Source organism: Drosophila virilis, chromosome 5 (genome assembly GCF_030788295.1).
Source record: "Drosophila virilis strain 15010-1051.87 chromosome 5, Dvir_AGI_RSII-ME, whole genome shotgun sequence".
Taxonomy (NCBI): Eukaryota; Metazoa; Arthropoda; class Insecta; order Diptera; family Drosophilidae; genus Drosophila; species Drosophila virilis.
In genome coordinates, this window is record NC_091547.1 from 10,443,815 (window position 1) to 10,471,554 (window position 27,740).

The following is a 27,740-nucleotide window of genomic DNA, read 5'->3' on the forward strand; positions in this document are numbered from 1 at the left end:
TGCGTAGTTGAAGAGCATGCAACAAGCAGCCAAAACAGGTTGTCCCAGCAGGAACAACTCGACCAATGCTAAGAGAGCGCCAAATGCGAAGGCGAGAGAGAGAGCGAGCGGGCATAAATTTAAGAGCGCACGCTCTTCATTTCCTGCAACTATGGCAACTATTGGCGTCTGTTTTGTAAGCAGCGCAGAACTATCGGTAATTGATAATAATTGTTGTTATGATTAACAATTATGTTTAATATATTTACTTAACCTTTGCTCTGCCACAAGCTCACGTGTCTTACCTTATTTTCTTTGCAGTTTTCTTCGGCTCTGGTGTGTGTCTGTGTGTGTGTGTGTGTGTGTGGGTAGTCTCTTGTTTTATATCCTTCCGCATATCCTTCTGGCACATGGCGCGCCTGCGGTGAATCAACAAGCAACAGCAGCAACAGCAGATGGTAGACCTTATGAACAGCAACACCCAAGTGTTCGGCCAGGTGAGTTTAAACGTGTGTGAGCGCGTGAAATTATTAAATGTACTTGAAAAGTAAGGATATCCGTTATAGGTATCAGCTCCTTTTTTTATACAATAACTTAATAATAATTGGATTGAATTCACTTGCACAGCTTTGCAATAAAAGCTTACTCTATTCTTATATAAGTTTAATCTAATACGCAGTCTTGCAGTTATTTACAGAGTATCTTCTAGTTCCAAGCTGCCATAAATATTAAAGAAAAATATATTATTGCTCTGGTGAAATATGCACTGCATTTTATAAACTGATGAATTTAAAAGTCCACGAATTGGTTTTCTAAACGTATCATATCTTGTGTAACCCACTAGGACAGCAAACAGCCAATTAAACCCCCTCCCACTGCCCTCACCACAAAAGGCCACCGGGTAAACTCGATGTTTGGGTAAAGCAATTCAACCTAGCTCTAATCCCTTTAAAGATGTTGTTATGCATACCTGTTAAAATTCAGATAACTAATTCTATACGTTGTCCGCATGATTCTCAGATGTTTTGAGTGGGAATTTAATATTTTTCAAATATTTTTAAGCCTTTTCAAGGCTTGTTTAATGGTTCTTGTGCAATTTTTTAAATGTGACTTCTCTTTAGATTTTCTTTGGGAATACTTTATTCTTCGACTTCACAATGTTATATCTTTATCGGCATCTTCTGCAGTTGCTCAAAAAAACAATTTTTCATATCTATTGGCGCATATTTTTGAGTTTTTGCCGAGTGCAACATTTTGAATGCAGAAAGCAAAAACTGAAACTGGGCAAAACTAAAAGCTAAAGCAGCTAAACCAAAAAAAAAAAAGAGTGCAACTGAATGAAGTTTATTTAGCGGCATTGTTGGCCAGAGTTGGTGTGGAATTTTCAGCATTTGTGCTGGGCCAGAATGGAATATGCGAAAAATGGCGCATTCGGTAGCCATGTGACGGGTGTGCGCACCTATAAACCACCAAGGAGCAGCCGGCTGCATGCGGAGCCAGGCGGGGGCAGCTGGACGGACGCCGGTTGCACCCAAAAAACCAACCCATTCTGGGTGGTGCGCTTCGCTGCACACAGCCAAAGGCGGATGCGGGGCGTCGGGCGGGGCGGAGTTGATGGCCATGTCGTTTTGGCCAGTTGCAACAGTTGCCACCTCTGCTTCTGCACTACACTCCTCTCTCTCTCTACCGCTAGCATTGTTGCCATTTTGTCTGCGCTTGTGTATTGCAATTTGCAATATTTTCGCTTTTATTTTTTAATGCAGCGTCTGTTGGGCTTGCCGCTGTAAACGAAGTTGAGCAGGGGGCAAAGTTGAGGGTCAGAGTGCTGACCAACTACATCAATGGGCTTATAATCAACTGGCAGTGCCACATGAGTTGTTGTTACTGCTGTTGTTGTTGCTATTATTGCTGCTGTTTGCATATATTTTAAGCGTTGCATGCAGTTTAGTTTTCCCTACTTTATTTTTAATTTCTGTTGCCTTTTGTTTTGTTGTCAATTTGCGGCGCGGTGTTCTAGCTTGTTGCACATTGCATTAATGCAGGCAACTCGTGCGGCTAACAGCGCATCCGGCAATTCCCCACATCCCAATATACCCAGGCAGTAACGCTAACCCCCCTACACATGGGCGTGGTGTTGATGATGGTGGTGGTTCTGCCCTTTCAACTCTGCAGCTTGCAACGCGGCAACTTGCAACTTGCTTCCATTTGCATTGCGCTCTGCGTGCTTTTTACCATTTCATTGTCGCCTGCTTCTTGCATTTGTTGCTGCTGTCTGTTTATATTGTTATTGTTATTGCTGGTTTTTATGGCGTTGTCTCTCTGCCTTATGCGGTTCACGTTATGGTCAGACCATATTAAGCTAATGGCCTGGAAGTAAACCTTCTGCCGTCTGCCTTCTGCCAGCTCGGCCCTACTGCGGCTGCTGTTGCTGCTACTGCTGCTGTTATTGTCGTTGCATTTAAGCCATTAACGCTTCACTTCGAGGTTGCGAGTACTTTTACATTTGAGTGTTTTAGAATTTTATACAAGCTATCTCAGCATGTATTCCCAGCTGACAGACAGCATACGTTGCCTAAAATAAATATTAATATTCATGCATTTAGTTTTATTGTTGGCCCAATGTTTAAAAGGAAACCTATTTAATTACATTTTTAATTAAAGATGCATTTATGTGTTAGTACTGTCGCCGTCTTTTCATTGAAAATAAAATATATTATTTCTTTCATTTCAATTGCCTACTTTGTGAATGCAAACTTTTTAACAAATTTTTAGAAAATTGATCTTTAAAAAAGTAGAACAAATTATGAAACAAAATATTTTATTACGGCTATAAGATAAATGACTCTAAATTGCTCTCCATAAAATATATATAAATAAATATTTTTTATGTGTTACATATTTTAAAAAAAAATTATAATTTTATATGCACAATACATCAATTCCCTTATAGTCTATATTATATATCGCGTAATCTGTTGTAGAAAAATATATATCTTCAATCTCGTCAATAACTAATGAAATAAAAAATCTAGAATTGATTTTAAATATTTTTTTATATTTATTCAAAATTTTTAGAATAAATAAAATCATATTTGATTCCTTAAATCCGGCTACATATGCTTGCCTATAATTTGCAATTCAAATATTGATGCCGTTTATCGCAATTAAAATAACAATCAATGCCTGGCAAAAGGTGCGCTCAAATTAGCGCAGGTGTTTTCGGAGCTGTTCTCGACTGTTTAGTGAGCTTGCTTTGATGAGGGTAAAACGCCCAGAGACGACTGTTGATTCTTTGCATATAAACATGCAGGCAGGCACAACTTACACACACACACACGCACAGTGGAACACGCGCACAGTTTGGTGACCAATTTGGGCCCGGCAACGCCTCGATACAAGCTGCAATGTGCGTGGACAGGTTTCTGGTTTCAAAGGCAAAAAAAGAAAAAAAACTCAATAAAAATACAAAACGCACGCGATGCGCCCGTCTACAGTTAACCAAAAAAGTATCTGCGCAGTCGCAGCTTGAAGGCTGCGCACTAATCATCTGGATGACGACAACAACAGCAACAATAACAACAACAGCTGAGCAATGCCAACCGGCTGCTGGCTAACGGCAGGTGCAAAAAAAATTTTTACCACTCAAACACAAAATTTCTTACCTGATTTAATCTTAGCCGCCGTTGCTTGCGTTTCGCTTCAACTTTTGTCCCATTGTCGGGTTGCCTTGTTCTTTGTCTACGTGTTTTTTTGGTTGCCAAGGTTTCGTATTGCTCTTGTTGTTGTTGCCGTGGTTGTTGCTACTCCTGTTGTTGCTGTTTTTGTTGATACTCCTGTTGTTGCTGCTGCAGTTTCTGGGTTTCATCGCTTGCTCCTTGGCATGGCATGTTGCCTGCATGCTTTGCTGCTCGCACACACATACACACTCACGCACAGACATACACACACAGCATACTCATGATGATGTTATCACTCAAAGCTGTTGCTGCATGGCTGCTTCCAGTATATTTGTTTTTGTACTTTTGTTTTCTTGGCAACACCAAACCAGGCAACAGCAGCCGGCAGCCGACAGACAGCAGGCACCAGGCACAGACACTGGCAGAGGCAGAGGCAGAGGCAGCTAGCGGCATCGAGTTTTGCTTTTAGCCAGAATTTCATGCTGCGTTCCCCTAATGAATGCCCCACGCGAATGCGAAACGCTGCCAACGCCTGACAGCTGCCTACACTGTTATAAAAAAAAAAAAAAACAAAACATGCCGAAAAAAAATACGTGAACCAATTGAAAAACCATAAAAATCCTTTAGCTATGGCACAGACTTTAGCTATGTGTGGTCGCTGGCTTCTGTGTGCGTGTGCATCTGTGTTTGTGTGAGTGTGTGTGTGTGTGTATGTGTGTGTGTGTGTGTGTGTGTGTGTGTGCGTGTGTAGTCAGAGCCGCAGCGACAGCTGCATCTACAACGCACATTCTAGGCATAAACGGCACAAAAAAGAAGCACAGTATTAAGCGACTAGCAGATACCCTGTAAAGAAACTTTGTCGTAAGTGAGCTACTGTTGTATAAGAAAGTGGACAGGCCCAAACCATGATACTAAGCTTAACATATCTAGTTTTTGTAGTCTCCAAGACTCTTTCGTTTTTATTATGAGTAGGAGCTTATATGAGAATTACACAAAATTTACATTAAAATATATTTGTTTAAAAGTACAAACCTACATCCCAAATCATATTTATCTCGCCTATGTGGGCATTAAAATAATTCAATTTGGTCTAGTCCAGAGTCAGGGCCATTGAATAGGCTCAAACAAACCTCAGGCCTTTAAACAACCTGTTACCTACACTTGCAGCAGCTGATGCAACCCATTTTAATGAGTTTTTATGGGCTGCAGGGTATGCAAAGGATGTTTTTGCAAGGCTGACTCCTCTAAAAATCCAAGCAGCTGTCGAGCAGTCGGCCATTCGGTTGTTCGGCCAACAGATTTTCACAGCAGTTAATGGACAAAGTGAAAGACAGCTATGGAGAGCAGCAGCAGGACGACTTTTGTTAACACACGCACACGCACACGCACACGCTCTCCCAGACTGTGTGTGCGTGTCTAGGCGCGCAGTTAACAATGCAAATGGCAAGCTGCGTGCTGGTTAGCCCGCAAAATGCAGCTGCCTTTGAGCGAAGCGTAACTGATATCAATCGCCAGCATTCATTTGCACTCCAAGTGCATTCCATCTACCATATGAAAGTCGAACCAAGTCAAGTGAGCAGCCTTTAAGCTGCACTTTACACATCAATCATCGTCTCACAACTGACAGCGAAACGAAGAAAATCCATTAAAGGGTTTAACTAGTTGATTTTTGAATCATTCATTTTAGCAACTTGCGCCTGGGAAAGTCAAGAAAGGTGCTTCATTTTTCATTGCGTTTCACATTGATAACAATCAAATAATTATTTTTTTACTATTTCATAAAGCAAAACAATTTACAAAATGTTTTGTTAATAGTTTCAATAAGTTTATGGCTTACAAATGCTATTTATTATTTGTATTTTACCATTTATTTATTTAAGCACCATTTAAGAAATGCATTCTTTAAAGTTTCTATTATTTCACAGTCATCAAATTGAATAGGCGATATTTATTAAAATATTTCAATTTTATAATTAAATCAAAGTACAAACTGTTAAACCTATTACTAAATTATTTTTTATGTTTTTTTATATTATATTATTTATTAAACGGCTTTATTGTATTTCTATATTTCTGGTTACATGAAAATTTCGGCTTTCTAACAAATTATTTATGTATAAATTGGGCTATGGCAAAAAATATTTCCAACATTATTTTAGAAACAGGAATTGATGTTTGTTCTTTGATTTTTAATGAACATTGTATATTAAAACTGGGACGTTATACAAACTTTAAAATAGAAAATTTGATTTTTTTATTCTCCTATGAATTGCTTGAAATCGAGCTATAATCAAACTATATATAGCTACCTTTAGGGCAGGGATAAAAGAACTGTTCTTGTGTCGTAGTATTAAATGTTAATATATACATTTAATTATAAAGTGTGTTCTCTTTTTGTATTATTCAACGATTGGCTTTCGATATTACTTCCGATTCTCTTAAATATTGCTTGAATTACACGCAATTGATCCAATGATCCACGCCAATTGCGTAGCGAAGCTTTTAGCAAATTTACGGCTCTTCATTTAAATCACGTAGCTCACAGCAGCTGAAGCCAACAGCAAAAAAAAAGCTGCATTCGCATTCGATAGAGTTAATAACAAGCTGTAAACAATGCTGCCATTTGCCTCTTGGAGCCGACCTCCTGCCCACGCAACGCCCACAAAAAAAGAAACAAAACTGATTCGAATGAAATAGTCGAGGAAATATTGAAAAGCACGGCACACAGAAAAATCTGCGCTGTTGTTGTCCTTGTTGTGTGTGGCACATCGAATGCAGCCCAGATGTCGCTCAGATTACGAACTTAATTGCCCCAGTGCAGGATATGAAGCCGTTTCGCATGCAACACACAAAAAAAAAGAATCCCTCAAAAAGCAAACAGCACAAAAAAAAAATACTAAATGGGGCTAGTGCAACATTTTTGGCTGGCTGCTGCGGGTGCCGCCGCGAGTAACAAAAGCAAACATACACAAAGAGCAAAAAAAAACAAACCAGGAAACGACAAAAAAAAATAGTGAAAAATGTCTGGGGTAAGCATTGAATGTGAAATGCGAAATATTCTGGCGTCCCTCTCGTAATGCCCAAATGCGATTTGTAGGCCCCGTGTGCGAGACGCCGGCCCTTTGGGCAAAGTTTGCGCGAAAGCGGCTTTTGAATTTTTCATGCATCAGCGAGCTAAAAGCGTCCTCCAAAATATTATGGCAATTGATATGTGGAGATAAATAACTAGTGAGTGTGCGCGTGGGTGTGTGTGCCTTCCATTTTGCTATAAATGCAAATACTGCATGGTTATTCAAAGTACAACAACCAACAAATACCTCTAGGCACTTGTTATCGATAAACGCTTTAATACACATTTAAGTTGAACTACTCGTAAACTATGTGAATATGTGTTTGCTCCATACTGAAAAATATATGTGAGCAATCGATCAAGAACCTCTAAACTCTAAAACTTATCTCGTTTTATTAACAAAAATTTGCATACACAAATATTTATATAACGTTAAATCGGTAATACCTTGCATATTGCCAAAGCTCCACAATAAGGAATTTAACATACTTTAAATTAATTATAAAGACCTGTTGTGATTCGAACCAGCAACCTTTATGATAGATAAAAACAAATTCCTGATTTATGATTGCATTGAATACAGCTTAAACTGACTTTCATTTCTGCAGTTGTTACACATTATGCCTTTTACAGGGTATACGCAAATGGATTGCTTTCAACTGCCACATATTTCGATTGATTTGTTATGGGTTATGGCTTATGGGTTGAGCCTATACAATCTCAACTCGAACGCCCACAAGTGCTGGTACTTATACTCAATCTCAATAGCCTTAACCGTGTGCATTGTAAATCTTTGCAATTTAAATCAACCTAAAACGTTTGTCATTTTGACTAATGGCTTATCAAACCCGAAAACCCGAAAAAAAGAGCAGAAAACAAAGAAAAACTCCTCTGGGTCTCGGCTGCGCTACAACTTCAAATGTTTGACAAAATTTATTGTATCGTAAATTTCGCATAACACAGAGGACTACCAGAGAAAAAATAAATAAAAGGGGGAGGGCAACAAAAACTTTACACACAGCTCGCAGCTCGTAAATTTTCACGAAAATTTATGTAAACTTTTGTGAGAAATTCGTGATGTTTTTGGTCCTAAGGTGATTTGCTCTGAGACATGCAAATATGCTATGCCGGGTAACTGAAGGACTAAGAGGCGCTAGACTATAATGAGCAGGACATGCACAAGTGGCGATGGCTATTGCCATGGCTGACGGCACAGTCTATTGAGCAGGTCGCATTTTTGTTTATTTTTTCGCTCAGGGACAGAGGCACATTATAAATTAACAAGCAGCTACATAAATATTTCAACGTGCAACGACACCAATTCGATGCCGTCTGTGCGAATCCAGCTCTAACCCAAAATGAAAGCAAGAAAACAAACAAAGCAAAAAGGAAATGAAAACTGTGCGCAATGATGAAGCGTTTAGTGGTGGGCCCAGCTTAAGAACAATAAAAGCCGGAAATGCTTAACAGCAGCAGCCGTTTGGAGACCCACAAAACAACCTAACAATGACAAAGTTTCCGTTTTTTTTTTTTTCTTCGGGCAACTTCAGCTCAGGACCTGTCTACGCCCACCTTGTTGTGCACTGTGTCAAACTGGCGTACAATAAATGCCAACAGCAAGAACAACAATAACTTCAACAAAAATCGGACTACAATAAGCTGCCTCGCATATGAAGGCAGGCGCCTGCCTTGGAAAAATATGAATCGCGTGCACATGGCAAAAGGACGCGCAAGAACAAAAGCTCAGGACAACTAAAAGTTTCGCTATGCTTGTTATTGTTGGTGCCATTTATACCCAGTCAACGATAAAATGAATAAAAAAGCAGACAAAACTTACCCTATAAAGTAAACACACGTAAAGAGCAGTCATCTTGTGGTGCGTGTGCGAGTGTGTAAGTGTGTGTGTCTGTGAGTGTGTGTGTGTTTGTCTGTTAAGATGCTTAGAGCCGAGGAACTATAAGAGCTGAGCGCATCTTGGAATATGTCGGCCCATTTATTTTTATTTATTTTTAAATTTAGTATGCACATGAAAGTAATAAAATTATATAGAATATACAAACAATATAGTTTTTTTTTAATGTTTATTTATTAATGGTCGACAAAACGAGTGTCAGCCAAATTATTAAATACATAAGAATATAAAAATTCAATGCAAAATGACTAATTAGAATACAATTATTTATAATATCATCACACGATGCTCTATTTATTTTTATTATATTATTATTATTTTAAATATATATTTTTTAAACAGTTTCTTTGCCTGTTCGGCCAGCTATGCCCCTTTTTACAGCCAATTTCGTTGTTTATAAAAAGTTAAAAGTTGACAAATTTTTATTTTTTCTTAAACAACTAAACAGAACTTAAAATCTAACTGAGCAAGCGCTTGGAATTCTGTTAAGCGCCCGGCTTACAAAAAATAATATTATTCTTATTTAATTTGTATATTATGCACACTAACTTTGTTTCCTACGTGGTATTTTGTGGCATATAATACAGCTTGTTTTTCCTTTTACTTTTTCCTTTTAATTTTTTCCCTTGCTGTTGTGCGTGCCAGTATTATGTGTGAGCGCTTGTGTGTGTATGTGCCTGCTTTTGTTGTGATTTATTTATTTTGTTGTTTGCCGCTTTGTTGTCACTTTATGCTTTTATTGTGCCCGTGCCCAAAAATAGCAACAAAACAAGCATACGACGCATGGGCCGCTCACACAGCCTGATGCTGTTGTTAGCATTTTCCTTGTTGCCGCTCTCTGCTAAGCAAGAAATCATAAAGTTAAACTTTTCTTATTACCTTCACAACAGCCAGAGCCACAGCAAGCCACAGCCCTGGCCACAGCCACGGCCACGGCTCGGCTGTGCTCGCTCAAGTGCCATTAGAGTTATTAACAATTGGGTCTCATAAATTTGAAGAGGACAGGCGTCCAGGTCAATGGCTTCAATTAATAACTCTCCAGCAATGATTGTGTGCGTGTGTGTGTGTGTGGCAATATGATTGGCATGATGTATGAGGCAGTCAGAGCTGCAAATACGGGCAATATGAAGAAGCAGCTGCTGATGCAAATACCCTATAAATGATAGCCAACGGAGAGCAGAATGGGGGCCATCAGTTCAAGAAAAAAGTCAAATCATAAGCCGGAAATCGTTAGGTATATCACCTGCTGCTCAGTTACAGCTAAAGGAAACAAATGCCAAGCCCAAAGATGAATCGAAATTGAGGGCAAGCTGCGTGTGAGTGTCTGTGTGTGTGTGTGTGTGTTTGAGGTTTCCTGCGCATATCCGCTCGATTTGCAGCTCGAAAAAGAAATGTGTGAGGATAAGAACTGTCAGCTGCCAGGTAGGCCGACAGGCAGCCAGCCAGCCAGCCAGCCAGGCAGCCAGGTATACAATAAGCAGGAGTCTTGTTTCCGTTTGCCAATAACATATGCGTCGTCTCAACTGTTATCCTTGTGCATGCACTCACTCATTCATTTATTTATTCGCTCATTCATTGTGAAGGGTTCTCCGTACTTTTTTCTCTTCATTTTCCAATTGCTCGATTTTTATTTATTTATTTTTAATTATGAACGAAAATTTTTGTGCACACGAAAAATCACTTTTGTTGACACTGAACTTTTGATTAATGCAGCAACAACAGTGTTGCATCACCAGAGGCGGCTGTGTGGACGTAGGCGTGGACGTGGGCGTGGTCGTGGCGTGGTCAACAGTTGCCGTCTGCTGTTGGCGATAAACAATGCGGCCCGGCTGCGTGTCCTGCTGAATGTGTCCCGGCAACCGCACATAAAATGCCAACTTCATCAGTTGGAATCAGTGTAAGCAAGCGTCGCCCACACACGCATACCCACGCACACACCCACACAGTTGCAACATGCAAACGACTCCTACATACACACGCACACACTCACACACTCACACATTGATAGATTGGGGCACGTAGCCGGGAGTCGCCGCATACGGCTCGCTTACCGCATTGTCCTGTCAGCGTCATTGAGAATGAAATATGAACAGCACAAATGTGAAAAGTGTGGACATTGAACGGCCAGTGGACGTTGTTCATTTGCTGGATTGGTCAACGTGGCTGGCATTGTGTGTGGCATGCCCCAGTATATTCAGTGCCCTGGGTCCAGTATCCTGTGTGTCCTGTGTGCCCTGCACGGCAAATTGCATGCGGTAGCGAGTTGCATGCAACAACAACAGCAGCAGCAGCAGCAGCAGCAGTTACATGGAAATCATTTAAAATGTTGCATCCGAAATGCTGGACGCCCACTTATTCATTTTTGTTGGTTGCAACCGCAATTTAAACGTTGACAGGCGCTGCCACGCCCACAGCAATACACGCCAACACGCACACACAAACACACACACACACACACACATACCCACACAACGGTTGAATTATGGTCGAGTGGAAATCTGTTGTAAGCCCTGCCATTTAATTTCTGACTGCCATTCCAAATGGTTTAATGAGTTTAGACTTTTCGGCCCAAATGCCATGAAATTAACTACTCATTTAGGGGCAACGTCCATAGCAGCATTCAGTCCCGACTGAACCCTGACTTTACAGCTTGTAGTTAAGGCCATTGTCAAGCGTACATAAAACTCAACAAAAATTAACGTAATTTTTTTGTACCCTATGCCCATACAATGGCTCAAAATGGGCGTGATAAAAATATGGCAGACAGCAAGCATTCGTTCAAGTGTTTAATCTGGATCTAAAGGTCCATATTAATAGATCTGTTCAGAATCCTGACCGTTAGAGGCATCAATTTTTGCCTCAAGATTGAACTAATTTGCCTCTGAAATTACAGCTCGAACTTTTCCTTTGATTGCCGATATGATTTCCATATTTATTATTATTTCCATATTGTTATTATTTATATTATATTTATATGTTTGTTAGATTCATCTCTCTTTGCATCATGAAAATTGGATAGAAAGGCTATAAATCAAACTTACAATCTATTACTATCAAAGTCTGTTAGCATAACATTAATTCATAAAAACGCAAAGAATTAATGAGAGAGTGTACAGGGTATCTGACAAGTGAAGCACTCTTGACTGTGTCCTCCTTGTACTTGTTTTTTTTTTTAACTTATTACTTGCCGCACGCAAGTTCCACTTCGTTAGGCAAGATAAAAACGGCCAAGCGAATATTTTATTGGGGTGCCAAAGGACTTGAGTAACCAGCACTGCAAATAAAATATTAACTGAACCGGGGGGCCAGTAAAGTTAAGGGGCACAAAACCGCTGAGTCAAAACATATTATAAAATGCATTAAGTAAAATAATACTTAATTAACTCTTATAAAAAAAATATATATATATTTGCATGAATGCAATTTAAATAAAAAAGTAAAAAACCATTTGGCTTTTGATCGGTTAATGTGTTGAGCAAACTATCAAATTATTTATATTCAATTGTTTTTGGTTTCGATAGCTTTTTTGTCAGTTGATAAAACAATATTTTAATTAGCCTTGTTATATGTTTGTTTGATTTTATGACTTTGCCCGAAGTAATACAAAGTAATACATATTAAATACTTTTACGAGAAATAATTGAAATCAACAAACACAAAGTTCAACAAACATCGAGTCAAATATTATTTGTTATTTTTATTAAATACGTTTAATTAATGTTAATTTGTTTTAATTATAAATGTAATAAAGGATATAGTTAACACATTTAATGCAAATTCAATACATTTTTCCAGCTTTCACTCCTGCAAAAAGTACACAAAGATTTGTTTTCGACTAGAGCTTATCTTTATTTGTATAGAAATGTCCGATCAAATTGGCAACTTATAATATAGGCATTATACATTATTTTCGCAGCGATTAGTAGTATTATGTTAGGAAAAATGTATGCCAACACACAATCTAAAACTTTTCTATATTTTGCCAAAATATCTGAGAAACCAGCACAAAACACTTTACTAAGTAGTAAAGACAGAATATTGCTCTGACAATTTGTCTATAATTATATTTTATTTGTCTACTTGGGAGAACAAAACATTTCTATCTCATAAAGCAAACCCTAATGCATCAAAATCTTTAATCACTTATTTAACTTAATATCCTGAAAACTTGGCCAAAACATATTATTGGACATAATGTGGTACATTTTTTGTTTAACAATTTAAGATCAGCTTTCGCCAATTTAAATATTGTTCATGCTTTTATTTTCACTTGTTTTTCATTAATTATTTTGCTCACATGGCTGAGTCTGAGCTAACCGAAATATAAGCCAGGCCCTAATGTTTGGTAACGGACAAAAATTGTGCATAATTAAAGGTTGGACATAAACTACAGATGGGGGAGTGACGAGAATGGGGTGTATGCATGTATGTGTGTGTGTGTGTGTGTGTGGGCGTGTCAACAGCTCCAAACCACAGACAAATAGCTGGCACCAGGCAACAGCTAAAAGCAAACGGCTAACGGCTGCTCTTGTGTGTTTGCATGTGTGTGTGTGTGTGTTGGTTTTGTCCACTCAAAGTTGCTTGTCATTGAACCATGAACTGTGCACGAGACCAGTGAGACAGAGATGGCGAGAGGAAGAGAGAGGGATGCGGTTGTGGATGTGAAGTACTCATCAGCAGCTCAACAACTGGAGGGCATTTGCCGCTCCGGAGTCGTTATTCATGCAAGGACCATGCAGGGACCAGAAACAACACGAAAAACCTCACGTGTATTTTGGACAGCGCGTATTTGCTTATGCAAAAGAACAGACGACGGGACACGGTGCCACATGGCCGGGTTTGGGCAAGTCCAGGGGGCAAGCCAGTTGGACGCGAGACTCTTACGCTGTTTGATTTGCCACAGACGGAAGGAAGAGGGATAGAGCTAGGGGCAGCGGCTGCAGGTGCTGTTAAAAATGAGCATGTGGCAAATACTTAAATATTTATATTGAATTTACATGAAACCGTCAGAGCGGCATCAACATCAGCATCAACGCAACAACCTGCATTGGAATTTAATTAAAAAAATAGTCGCCGCTTTATTTCGGAGCCATACATATTGCAGGGGCTAGAGAAGGGTCTTATATGCAGTCCTCGCTGGGCATATGAAATGTGCTGTCCGGCTGAATGATTAATGCCAATTTAATGGCCATTAATTGAGGACTCACTGCTTTGATTGATGGCAAGGGCAAAAAACAAATAAAATAAAAACAAAAATTTAATTAAAAACAAAATACTATAACAAACAACAAGGAGCTAAGTTTCAACTGGCGACCTTTAAATACGCTTGGCGCTGTGATTGATATAAAGTCCGGATATACATATACTTATATACTTGATCCGTATTCTTATTGACATAGTGTTGACTGACTCTATATCTGACTGTTCCTATACTGCATTAGGTAAAGTATATAAATATATGTTCAATCTGTAGCAAGAGCAGTATCGACAAAGAAATGACTGTGTGCTTGCTTCTAAGGAAACTAGTCTAACAATTTTTGGACTTGATATTGATTAAGATCGTTTCTTTGCTGTAGAAAGTATTTATAAATGCTTTTTTTTTAATGACCAAATCTCTTAAAGCTATCTGAGAAATAAATCTTATGCTGATAATGATTTGAAGGGTTCAGTTTGATTGGGACACAAACTTCCTTTTTAAGCAAAACGTTCTATATAGACTACACAAAAAAGTTAGCAGTTAGACACATAATAAAAAGTAGGGTATTCAAAAGATGTTTTGAAACTAGATGGAAGCGGGGGCAAGCAGCTGACAAAGCAAACGCAACGCATATAACTTCATACATTGTACATTAATATTTCCATTGAATTAAATGAAGCTCCCTCAGTTTTGTAGAACCCTCTGGAAGGGTATTAAATTAACATAAACTAAAAAACCATGTGCTCTTTTCTACAGTTTTGGTTTAATTGGCCTGCGCTAGTGCGACTTGCAACTTTGTATCTGTATCTCTACCCAAGTATCTGTATCTGTAGCTGCAATCTAAATTATACTGGCTTAACGCAGACTCATTCACAATTATGGTCAATGCAAATATACCCAGGACACACAAGCACACACACACACACACGCAGACAAACACACAGAAAGGCATACACGGTCTAGTAGGGTGTATGCTATTATTAAAAGCACATTTATATAATGGACGCCTGAGAGTCCAGTCGCAGCAGTTAGCCAGGAACCCCGAGCACTTGCGGCAGTTGAAATTGGTCACGCAGCGCACAGGAAATAACGTTGCAAGGAAGCAGCTGCCTGGCTGGCCCGGCAGGATAACGGCGCATACAACGGGGCGTATGAGGTATCTACTCTTTTATCTCTTATCTGCAGTCTGTTTGAGTTGTTGTGCATTAAAATGCGCGCACTCGACCGTTAAATGCTGGGCTCTTATTATTGAAATGCATAAGTGCACATTAATGCGAATATTATGCCAAAATATGAACAACTGACAGGCTGACAGACTGACGAGCTGACGAACTGACAGACTGACAAACTGACCGCCCTGCCCTGCTTTGTGTGTGGCCTTTTAATCATTATGCACTTGGTTGCGTTTGCGCTTTAAATAACGCATGTAATCAGAAACCTTTTGTTTTGAAATTGGATCACTGTAAAATACGCACAACTGGCGTCATTTATTGGGGGCACACTTCAAACAGCTGACGTCGCCAGACACACACACGCCTCCTGCTGTTGCTGATACCACAAACCACACGCAGTACACTTCTACTCTCTCTCTCTCTCTCTCGCTCTCTCTCCCTAGCTCTTTCTCTTGCTGTCGCTGCTTTGCTCTTGCCATATGGCCAACTATTTAGCCACAGGCCTCATGCCGCACCGGCTGGCCACAATTTATGAATATGACACCGCCCGCCGTCAGCATTTGTTGGTCGCCTGCAATTAATTGCAAACTTGGCCAAAATTGATGTTCACTTTTGGACATTTTTATGCCCTTGCAATGGGTATTATAATTGGCGCACAAGATGTGTAACCAATCCAAGGTGACATCTATGACAACATAATTTATATATGTGTTGTCAAGGTTCCAGTGGGCGGTTCCATGTACAAATAAGTATAGAGTATAAAGTTGTTGTTTAAGAACACTTTGGCTGCCAAATATTCTTGAATGAACCCATACGAATGTTATTATTGCATATTGATCAGATGTTATCGTACTTCTATATCAAATATAAATATACATACTAGCAAAAACTTGGCCTATATATTTGGTTCTCCGCGGATTACGTACTCTTTATCATATAAGTAAGGTAATTTCCTGTTATAAAATTCTTATTGTTTGCCAAAGTATATGGGAAATTATACTAAAAGAACAAGATGAAAGTAATAAACCAATTTCGTCGGGAGGATAGTTGAGTATCCAACTGGTCTGTGGGGTAACACATGAGACAGAGACGTCTTGGTATTATTATTGTTATTATTTATAGAATAAGAGTATTAACTGCTAGAGTATCTTTCGTATTTCAACATCTCTCGCTCTAGTTTTTGCCGGTTTTGTCAGGTGATAGAATGCTGCCTGCAAATTGAACTTCCATTGGAAGAAATGACAGCACAACGACCTTTGTTATACTTTTGTGGGCGTCTGGGCGGGGGCGGTAATTGCAGTTTCAGGATATTGTTTTTATGGAAATGTCTGTCCGTCTGCCCGTGGCTGCAGCTTCAGTCATTGCATGCAAATGTCAAAAGCACTAAAGCGCTTAACGTAATTTCTGGCATGCCATGTGCCAAAGTTCGGCTCCAAAGTTGGCTTAACAGTTTTGCCAAGTTTCAAGCCATTGACAGGCCAAATGGGTTACAACAAGCCGAGGAAAGTTCTCTGCCTGCAGCGGTGCAAGGGCAACGGGTGTGACGGGGGCGGCGAGTTGTCAATAACAGTTGCACGCAAGGTTTCAACTTCATTTTGCCCCCAGTTGCCTGTCGGCCTGTTGGCCTGTTCGGCTTTTGGCCTGTTTACCTGTCGCCAGCTTATGTCATGTCCTTTCTTCTGCTGTTTGCAGCTGAACTCACGCGTGCACTAATCCTTTTGCAGCTGCAATCTGCGACTGCTCCAAGGATCACGGGAGTATCCTGCCTGCCTACCAGCCAGCCAGTCCCGAATGCAATACATCAAATTTGGCAGGCTGCCTGCCACATCGCGATCAGCGGCAGGTGCGTCTCTCCCCTACTCGCTGTGCTGATTGTAGGGGCCATCAAACAGATTGCAAAGCACATTTGCAACATGCTACGTGCCACGTAAGCTGCAATTAAGTTTTGTTAATTTTAATGAAGCTTTGTCGCATCTGCTGTTGCCTGCTGCTGCCTGTTGCGGCCTTCTGCTGCTGCTGCTACTTCACCTGGGGGTTAACAACAACAGAAAAAACTGGCCACAGCCGTTGGGCAACATTTTGTAGGGATTCAACGTTTTGGTTTTCATGCGTTGCGCTCTTTTTTGGCCAAAAGCAATGCAACAGCAACAGCTGCTAAACTATTTTAAGGGTTGTTTTTCAGTTGTTTTCTGTTTATTTTGTATATTTTTTTTTCGCCACGCCTTTGGGCATTTAGTTAACGTTTTTAATTAAATGTAAAGTATGTCGGGCTAAAGGTGGTTCATTATCTAGATTTTCGATAACGACTTCTTGTTAATATAATTAATATGATAAAATACAATAAAGATGGGAAATTTTTTAAGCAAAATCAGCCATATCAAATTTTATAATTTATATATTTTTATTTCATTTTAATTGTCGGCAAAGCGAGTTTCAACCTAAGTCTTAAGTGCATCAAAATATAAAAATATGTAGCTAAAAGCTTATTCAGAATACAAAAGTTTCTGTATCTAAGCAAATAGTAGGAGTTGTAAAGGGTTAGCTAATCTCTATTATATTTTTTAGATAAGCTTTATTGTTAAATTTATATAATTTGTTTATTCTTCAAACATAATTTGTTCTTTACTTTAAACTATTCCAATTTCGTGACTGCGATTCTCGATTGTTGTTGCACATTTTGTTTGCCCTGCTGAGATTCTAAATGAATTGTCAAAGTTGGCTAAGCGCCTGTATTTGGCCGTAAGCAATTGATGCAACATCACCTTAGCTACTTTACCTGTCGGCAGTGGCAACCAAGTGCTTGCCACTCGGCTGCAGGAATAATAAAAATTGATGTTTAAGCTTTGCATGTGAGCTGCAATTTTTGTTAACGTTCGCACTTTGGCCAACGGCATTTGCCGGCAACTTTTTGCGGCACGCAGCAAAACTTTTATCCAAATGCTGCAAATACCCAAAGCCAAAAGCTGTTGCCGTGGCCGTGGCCGAGACCGAGGCCGAAGCGGAAGTCCAGGGCCATCAACAGCAACCGGGGGCCAACATAAAATTGCAGCGACTACAAAGTGGTTATTTTGTTTGAAGTAATCCACAAGAAGTCGTTAAAACTGTCGTTGGCTCTAGATTGATGATGGTTTCACGTGTCCAATGCAGCCATGCTAGTCGCATCCTAGCGCCAAGCCAGAGTCTTGCTTTATCCTGCCCTGCTATTTATGATAGAGTTCCCGTTGTTGCGTGGGTTGGCGGCTGTATGCACTTGGAGAACTTCACATGCGCAAAATACATTTCGCTGCGATTACCAAGCAACAGCTCCTGCCTGCACGCACACATAATGAGGCATGCCATCATATAGTACGATCGACTTTAATATCGGCACATGATTTACGTCTCAATGATTTTCGTGCTCTTTGACATGCAAATACTGCAAATATACAAGCCGCACACGGGATACATGTATACACCTGCTCTCTATAAAAAGGGAATGCCGGAAATGCGAGGAATGTGCTGCCTTTACACATGCTGCACTCGTATCACTAGCTCGCCTTTGACACCTGATAAGTGTCGCTCTCGAAGTGTACAAACAACATATCTCAGCTTTTTGTAATCAAATATGCAAACCAAATAACAACCCAAAGATACAAATCCTGTAAATAGAATGTAGGTGGTTATCTTTGAGCTGGCAGCATAAGCGCAGCCAAGCAGGTTCCTTTTTCTTTGACTTTCGAGCATATTTTCAATTAACATTCGCCCTGCAGTCTTTTTATGTCGCATGGGCGCAGCCAGCGAAAACAATAACAAAAAGCGTCTGAGACGGCACAGGTTATCGGCAACAAACATTTTCTACATATGCCCCCAAAAATTAACATAAAAGAAAACCTGGCGAATAGCGTGAAACTTTTATGCTCATTGCCACATAATATTTAGTGGGGCCAACAATATGCATAATTTGTGCCCTTAATACCCTTAAAATGGGTCATCAAATGTTAGCGCATTTCCGAAGTGATAAAGTTGCCGAATCTAGAAGCTTAAATTTAAGAAGAGCTGATCAGTGTATCATATATGAGGTAGCTGTAGTATAAATCGGTTGATCAATGAAATATATTCGTTATATGTAGTTAGGCACTAAATTTTATATTGTTATGCATTCATCTCTTACTTTAAGTCCTTTAAGAGAGAAAAATATCTTTGATATATATAATTAGGCATTTTATAACAAATATCTTTTACATAATTCGTAAACACAATATTTGAGCATATTCTTATTATAATGAATATAAATAACTAAATAACTTTGCTAGCGTATTTAAGCTTCGACTATTGTTATTTTTGGTTCTGGATATTTTCTATTTTTTTTTTCTTGGCGCAAATGTGTGACACGTGACCGGCCAAATGAAATCAATGGAACTCAGATTCAGCTTGTGAACCTGCCGTGACTCGCTCAGCTTAAGTCCTAATGCTAATGAGCCAGATAAGAGGCCACACTTTTGGCATAATTGTGTGGCAAAAGTAAAGTTGCTTGGCTCAAGCGACATAAGTACATGTAATTCTGACAAGCTACACTTAAGTTTGTGGCTTAATTGCAGCTGGACGCTAACAAGAGTGTGCGTTGTAATAAGCGAGCCAATAAGAGGGTGTTAAAGCAAAGTGGAGAAGCTTTTAAATAAGACCAAAAACCACTCGAAATCCTATAAAAACATTCTTAGTTAAATAATGTAATCTATATTACAGTGGTTTGTTATCTAGGGGTTATAAGTGCGCTTGTCAACGGAGCGGAAAATGTTTGTTCAAATGGCTGAAACTGCGTATTATATTTCATTCTTAAATAATGCACGGTCAACATTAAATTGAGAAAAAAAGAGGGGTATTTGCAGTAGTTTTTAAATAAATAAAAATTAATGTATAATTAAAATATCCTTAGCTAAACTTATTATTTATGATATAATTTTTATCATTTAACTATAATATACAATTTCATGGCTACTTATTTCGAAATACCGCACTGTTATCAACATTTTAATCTTGACAGGCTGCAAATATAGCTTTAGCAAACTGTTAATCAACAGTTACTGTTAATATTGTTGTCCCAAGCTTTTAGTCAGGACTTCACACAGCTAGCTGAATTGATTTTAGGCAAGCAGTGTACAGACGCACTGTTTTCCGTACAGCAGGCACATAAACCGGAAATTGAACTGCTTGAAATGCGCTATGTGTGCAGTACTCTAAAGCCCTTTACTGCTTCCCAACAAACAGTGCGCTGCCTACTCAAATATTACTCATTCGCCGTATAGCGCAATTGGAATGCTCATCATATTAAAATATATGTATATATTTTTCTATTATTTATAAATAATTTCAAAAGCAGCTGCTACAATCTAATCCATTTGTTATCGGCATTTGAGAATTTTAAAAGTGTCCCACTCGACCGATTTTAATCGAAAATGCCCTCATCATCTGCCTTGGCAACGAGCGATTTAAGACCCTCGGTGACCTCGACGCCAACTTCCGTAATTTGATTGGATGGCAGGAAGAAGCCAAATGTTCCCTTATCACGCAGCTCAATGGTACAGGTGAATGGTATACCTTTAACCCCGTAGGCCCAGTCCTTAGCAGCGCCAGACACAACATCTACAATAAAGGGAGGGCAGCGCGTCAAAGGTCAATAGCATTTCGCATGGCAGAATTTGTGTACAAACAGCATTCAACACTTACAGTTCAATAAACCGCTGGCGCCATAGGTAAAAACAGAGCCATACGCATCCACAGCGCCATCCGCAAAGGCGGCCGCAATGCGCATCATCTGGTCATAGTTGGGCGGAAATTCTGTGTTCGAATGTCCATAGGGCAGCAGCACATACTGCCCATAGGCATGGAAGGCCATGTAGGCGCGTATGTAGCCATCCTGAAAGGAGCTAACAAAGTCCTGAAGTGCCAGAATTTCCCTCTCGGTATTTGGCTCATCGCCACCAAACCAATGATCGCAGGGATCCTCAATATTCCAACCAGCGCCGCTCCAATGAAAATCAAAATTACGATTCATATCGATGCCAAAGCAGGGACCCGATGTGTTCGTATATCCATTAGGGCGTCGATTCTTGCGCCACAAGCGCTCCACCTCGTGCGTGTAGACAAAACCATCGGGATTCACCATAGGCACCACAATCCAATCGTACTCCTCCGTCAGGCGCTGCATCTCAGCATCTTTTGAGTTAATTAACTGGTTCAGTATGAAGGTAACTGTGGCCGAGGATATCCATTCCATGGCATGAATGTTGCCCTCAAGTAAAATGGCCTTGTTGCCCTCTCGCTTCGACAGCTTAACGCTTCTGATGGGCCGCCCTTCATGGGAGTGACCTATGACCTTACATTCGAGATAGTCGTGCTCAGCACACTGGTCATCCAGCCAGTCGTAGATTGTACTCAACGGATGATAAGTTTCCCAGTCCATGGGTGCATCCTCATCAACTGACGACTCGTCAAGCAAACTAGGCAAACAAATTTTGAGATTTACAGCTTGTTTTCATATAAAAAAATGAGATTGATCCTAAGACTTACGCCTGCAAATCCTCAACGATTATCTCATATTTCACCTCCAAATCGTGCAGCACTTTCTCAAAGACTTTCTGGAACAGTGGGCCCACAATAACATCATAGCTGCGGTTAGGTCCGCCAATCTCATGCAGTATATGAACCTAAGAGTGACGAAAATTGTCATTTTTTTCCAATTCGTTATCCGTTTTTTGTGTCGCTGCACCTACTTGTATGTGTTGATGAACTTTTTTAAACTCCTCCAACTGTTCGTTATCCTCGACAAAAGCTCGGTACACTTTGAAATTGTCGTAGCGCGCAGCCGATGGTTTTCTGGCGTTGGCCAATGCTGCCAAGGACAACAGGGCTAAAACTAGCTGCACTTTCATTTTTGGTATCCCTTTGTTCGCACGTGTTTGTTTTGTGAAACGTTCGAACGTTCACTGTACCGTGTATATTGGCCGTGCACTGCCTTTTATATGGAGCACTTGGCTCTCGTGTCGATTAGCTCTGAAGTGCATGCTCGGAGTGTCGCTGACAGAAAGTGCAATAACATTGTGTTATCTAATAAGTTATTGATAGGACAAGCTTTTGATCAATCATCTGGCATTGTTGCGAATTGCAGAGTGCGCGTCTGCAGTGGCTTGTGTCTGCGCCTCTTTGTTTCTCTTATCAGCATGCGACACTTAACCTACCACAAAGTAGCAGACACAAAGTCAACAAACCGAATTTCTTCTGCTTATTTCGTTTACCCTTGAAACGAAATAAAGTTAGATCAACACACAGTATACAAGTGCAAGTAAAGCTACGGTCAGACAGGCTGATTATTTGTAAGCGAAACCCTTTCCTTGCTTTAGGACAGACACAAAGTTGGCTAGTTAAGCTGCTGCCGACTACAGACTAGTTTTCTAGCCTTACCGATTACGATTACAGCAATGGCTATGAAGCTTTTAAAGTCGCATAAATCACTTAAGTCAACACGTTTTATATTTATTTGATTTGCATTATATTGGTATGCATCTATTCACATGCACTACTAGACCCAGCTCGCAAACCCAAGAAACTTCTGTCGCTAGACACCGCAAATAAACACGATAGACCCAAGTCAGCAGATATCTATCTAGCAAATCGGTCTGTCTAATTTTAGAATGACTACACGTTAATAGTCGACTTGTCTAATCGTAGTGTTCAATACTTAATACTTAAAGACTATATTCCAAAAATACAATCAATAGTAATCAAAATTGAAAGGAATTCTAATAGAATAAATTGAGATCTAGGAAAAATTTCTTAAATCTTTATCTGCAGTAAACAGCTTCGAAATAAAATGGAAGATGTAAATAATAAAGAGTTGCATATATTTTGTAACCCACATATATCGGAACTATATTATTTGTAAAATATTTGATGTTCAAAAGTTTTAGCCCTCATGTAAACAAAATCTGGATAGCTTTTAAGGCTGTAATAAAACCAAATCGCCATTCCACACCATTTCGCCTGCATTGCGCAAATACACTCTGAGATTTGCTTTTATATCAGTTGCGAACCGGTTCAGACAAATATTTGTCAACGTAATTGATAAAATATGCTCATGACTGTTAAGAAGAACCACTCATTCTGCCAACCTTTTTGATAGCCCAATGTCTGCGCGTGAAGAAGCACTTTTCAAGGGGCACTTGACAAAAACAAACAGAAAATGCCCCGAAATTGAAGGGCATTTGAGCGGGAATCGTCATCTTGGGTTGAGTGGGTGCAAAGTTTGCAAATGCTTTTTAATTGCCTGCATTCAATTATCAAGTTTAGATTGTTCAAATATTGATTACAATTTAACTGATGGGCATGCTTCAGTACCCATCCAAACAAACACAAATACAAGCCATGTTGAAGCGATTGACGTTTTCAATTGATTATGCAAATGCATTTAATTAAAGGCTAAACAGCTTTGTCAATATATCAACGGATTAGTGGACATTATTGTTAAGCCAGGAATTCAATTACAAATTGCAGACCAAATCATTTTGACGTTTTAATTGAATATGGTAATAGGGAATAATTCAATTGTTGACGTAAATGTTTTTGTACGTTTTAATTTTTTTCATGCTTAACATGTTTATTTTTTTAACTTGATGCTTTGTTGAAGTAAATAATTGATTGATTGGTAACAATTACTTTTAATAACAGACTATGAGAGTAACATAACAGCGCTGCAACTGTTAACAGCTGGAACTGCTTCACAGTTGCAGAGAGCACTGCTTCATTTGCCGGTCTCAGAGAAATGAAAGACTGAGAGAGGAAGGGAGAGAGAAAGTACGCTGCAGATATAATGAGTGATAAATTAATAAAATTCTTTGATGTTGACTTAATGCTAATAAGAAAAGCGATGATTCCAAATTGAAATTTGTTACCAGATTTTATATAGCCATATTTCTATCCCAGCTCCTGCTATCCTATAAAGAAACTCTGCATCAATTCAGTGCTAGACTTTTATGTCTAATTAAGCAGCGCAATGATTACAAAAATGAGTATTCGAGGCATTTGTTAATTAAAAGCAAGCAACAAATATGCCCACGACACCCGCGTCTCATGACGCCCTAAAAACACGTGCTAAATAAATACGCCAAGTTGTTTAAGTACCAGCAGCCTGTCTCCCTGATACACGACCTCCCCCAGACGACACGCTGCCTGCAACGAGTGTGTCGTAAATATACACGCGCTTTTCTTTGTGAGTGTGTGCCTAAGTTTTTCTTTTTATATTTTTGATGCTAACACGAAAAGAAATATATGAAAGGCGGCACCAAAACATGTTCCTCTTTTGTTTATTTTTCGGCTGAACGTAAATGCGTAAATTGATGAGTCGTAAAAAAAACTGTTAATTAGCTTTCTCGAGCAATAAACTTGCGGTTTTCTTTGTGCCAAGTTTGCAATATTGAAAATTTGCAATTTATAACTCATACGCCATGTGGTTGGCCTAGCTGGGCAGAGCATATGAATAGCTAGCGTAAACTTTTTGGACTCTGCATAAATTGACTTTCTTGTTGGCTTTGGCTCAACGACGCTTCAGGTGCCAGCAATAGCTTAACGTGTCTCTGCTGAAACTCAAATAGGCAGCAGCACCGGGGGTGACCCAAGAAAACGGGGTGGCCAACTGTCTGAGATGTTTGCTCTGCCGGCTATGCCCTGCCATACAAAGGCAAATATTTACAACAGGCAGGCAGCAGGCAGGTTGGAAGCTTCCTGAGGGCTCGACACAACTTTGTGGTCCTTGTGTGCATAGTTTCAGGGTTTCGGGCATGTGCGAAAGTTAAGATCGTATGGCCCAGACCGCCCCCACGGGTGCGACAAATAGCGTGTTTTAAGCAGCACTGGCAGCAGACGAGCCGGAAACTTCATCAAAAGCGCACGCAAAAACAACAACAACAACAACAACAATAACGAGAATAAGAAGAACAAGAGGAGCAGGCACAAAAAATAGTTTGTTCTTTGGCACATTTATGAAATGTGCACCCAAATACGTGTGTGTATGCGCTGCATGTGTGTGTGTGGGCGTGTGTGTGTGTGATTGTTGTCAACAGACAATAACTTTCACTTCGGTTGCTCTCTAAGCGGCTTAAAAACTTGCCCAAAACTGTTGAGCTGGCAACTGAGCCAACTGGCAACTGCCAAATATTTGTGCAGATAATGAAAGTAATACAATGTATGTGTCTGTGTGTTTAAGTGTGTGTATGTGTATGTGTGTGCTAGTTAACAGTTGAACAATGTGCTGAATGCTGCCGCATGTGGCATCATCAGTTAACAGTTTGTTGCCTGCTTTTGATTTTATTGTCAATTCACTTAGTAGCAGCGGTAATTGACCCTAATGCCTCCTGTCGCTTGCTTCTTGTCTTTAAATCAATACAACTTTTTTTTTTTGGCAGCCAAATTCAATTTGCTAACACACACACACGTGCCTCACACGACACCACACACACACACACACACACACGTACACGCAAACACTTTCAGACTTTGGAAAATGTCAAAAAAGCACGTTTCAGTGTTTTGGGATTTTGTTTTTGCATGCCATGTGCCGCCAACTTTGAACTCTGCACAGTTCCTGTTTTTTGTTGTTTTTTTTTTTCGAGTTGCTGCTGTATCTGTTGTTGTTGTTGACTGTCGTTGTTTAAGTAGTAGTAGTAGCAACTACGTGACTATCATCAAACATTTACTTTTTGCAATAAATGTCAGAGGAGTTAGGCGAATAAATGTAATAACCATAACAATAAAATGAAAGTCGTCATCCAGCAGCTACCGCTCTTTCCCTCTCAACAGCTACTCTCATAAAAAAGTTATGCCATTTTTATTTAATAAGCCCTACTGATATTACCCAAATATGACACTGAAGTATACGATTAATCTAAGTAGGAAAATTCAAATTGTCGCTCGAAAATAATTGTTCTGAGTCAATTTCGTTATTGTTTCGTTTCATTATCATATCATAGGAATATATTAAGATAATCATTATATAATATGAATAAATATTTACAAGTGTTCATATCCAAAAGCGAAACATAAAAATAAGCTTACAATATTTTTTTACAATATAATCCCAAAATATTAACTTTTTGTTGTTCTATGCTCTGTTAGTTGAATTCATTTTTAGCTAGAATTATTTAGATCTGAGATAAACAGCCCAGTAGATTTGTTTATCTAAGCGCATTAGAGCTTTCAGATACTCAATGTAGTAATAAAAGACATTCAAGTTTTCTAAAATTTATATGAACTTCAACTTATTTTATTTACGACTACATTTTCTTAAAGCTCAAAGCTTTATCCAATAGTATCAAAGATCTTAGCATTTATATAGTATAAAGCTTTACTTCGATTGCTTCAATTAATATCTCTTAGATCCTAAACCTTTATCTAAAGTCTTTTAGCCAGCTGTCTGGTATTAAAGTTCAAGCCAAAACAATAGTATTAAATTAATAGTATATTTTAGACTAGACATTTCTTAGTGGCAATTATCTTATCTAACTGCCAATCTTAAAAGCTTTACTCAACTTACTTAACTCGCTTCTCTCGTAGGATCTTTATTGCCATATAGCTCTCATGTGTGAACGTGTCCTTTCAGCTAGTGTCATTCGCCATTTGGCGTTCGCATTATCGAATTGTGTTATATCAATTTGAAGTTTTATGGCAACTGAAAATAATACGAAAGTGTTTTCACAGGCGCCGCATCGATTTGAATGGTGTGAATGCGTGGCGTGCATAACACAATCTTATGGCCTTTGCAGAATGCTCACATATCCAAACGCACCAGCGCACCTCTCTGTGGCAACCCGCCTTGCTCTATGCATTTAGCATTGTTTCAGTGCAATCGTCTGTGGCTAATCTGCAGCTATTTGCTCTGCCGTTTGTCTATCTACGTTTGGGTGGGGCTCTCTGTCTGGCTGGTTCTCTGTGCTTTCAGACAGGCCCGTCCCGGCCTGGCCCATAAATTAGGCAGCTTCACAGCCATGGCTAAGTGCTTTCGGTGTTTGGGCTCCGATGACTACTCCTGTGACTGCTTTGGCGACTGCTGCCTGCTTTGTCTCCATTTCGAACTGCTGGGCTCCTGTTTTGGCCATTGTGCTTGGCAAGATTTATGCCCGAGCTGCACACTTTCACATGCTGCCGTAGAGTCAGTTTTAAAATGCCAAGCCACGTCGCGCAGTTGTGTGCAATTTCTATTCATTTCAGTACCCGACAGCTATTCGCAATGCTGCTTTGAATTCATATATTGAAATTAAAGAATGGCCATAAAAATTGCCATCAATTCTATTTTATATATTTTATAAATGTGGCTACAATTGATTTGTTTATTTTGCCTTTGATTTTAATTCTTTAACATTTTCATTGTTGCATGCCGTTTTTGTGCTAGCTCAGGCATTAAATTTAATTTCGTAATATATTTGAACTTTTTTATTTTCTAGAGTTTTTTTTTAATGAAAATATTTGCTTAACAGTTTCTGGAAAACTTGTTTTAATTTTATGCATATTTTGTGCACGTTTATTGAAGGCATTGTTTGGCTTTTCACCAGCTGAATGTTGTGCAATTAGTAAAATAACAACAGCAGGGCGTATTTTTGTTCTAGTTCAGCTTATTGAATAGCCCAAAACTCAATTATCACACGTTCAGTAGAAGAGCTTCGCCTGTGAAACACCTGTGACAAGAGAATCGACGAGACGAGACAAGACA

General features: G+C 39.4%; 1 protein-coding gene and 1 long non-coding RNA gene across 2 annotated transcripts in view; one reads left to right on the forward strand and one right to left on the reverse strand.

Annotated features, from left to right (window-relative positions):
* LOC138911340 (uncharacterized) overlaps positions 1-27,740 on the forward strand; it is a 146,815-nt gene that overhangs the window by 71,130 nt on the left and 47,945 nt on the right. Inside the window, exon 2 of the long non-coding RNA XR_011416896.1 lies at positions 301-476. This is a non-coding gene — a long non-coding RNA (uncharacterized lncRNA). The remainder of the gene's footprint in view (positions 1-300; positions 477-27,740) is intronic.
* Positions 20,295-21,965, reverse strand: LOC6625836 (zinc carboxypeptidase). Its single transcript, XM_002050459.4, has 4 exons — positions 21,757-21,965; positions 21,554-21,690; positions 20,711-21,483; positions 20,295-20,626 (listed from the first exon to the last, which is right to left on the reverse strand). The coding sequence occupies exons 1-4, from the start codon at positions 21,913-21,915 to the stop codon at positions 20,430-20,432; spliced, it is 1,266 nt and encodes a 421-aa protein (XP_002050495.1). The 5' UTR covers positions 21,916-21,965; the 3' UTR covers positions 20,295-20,429.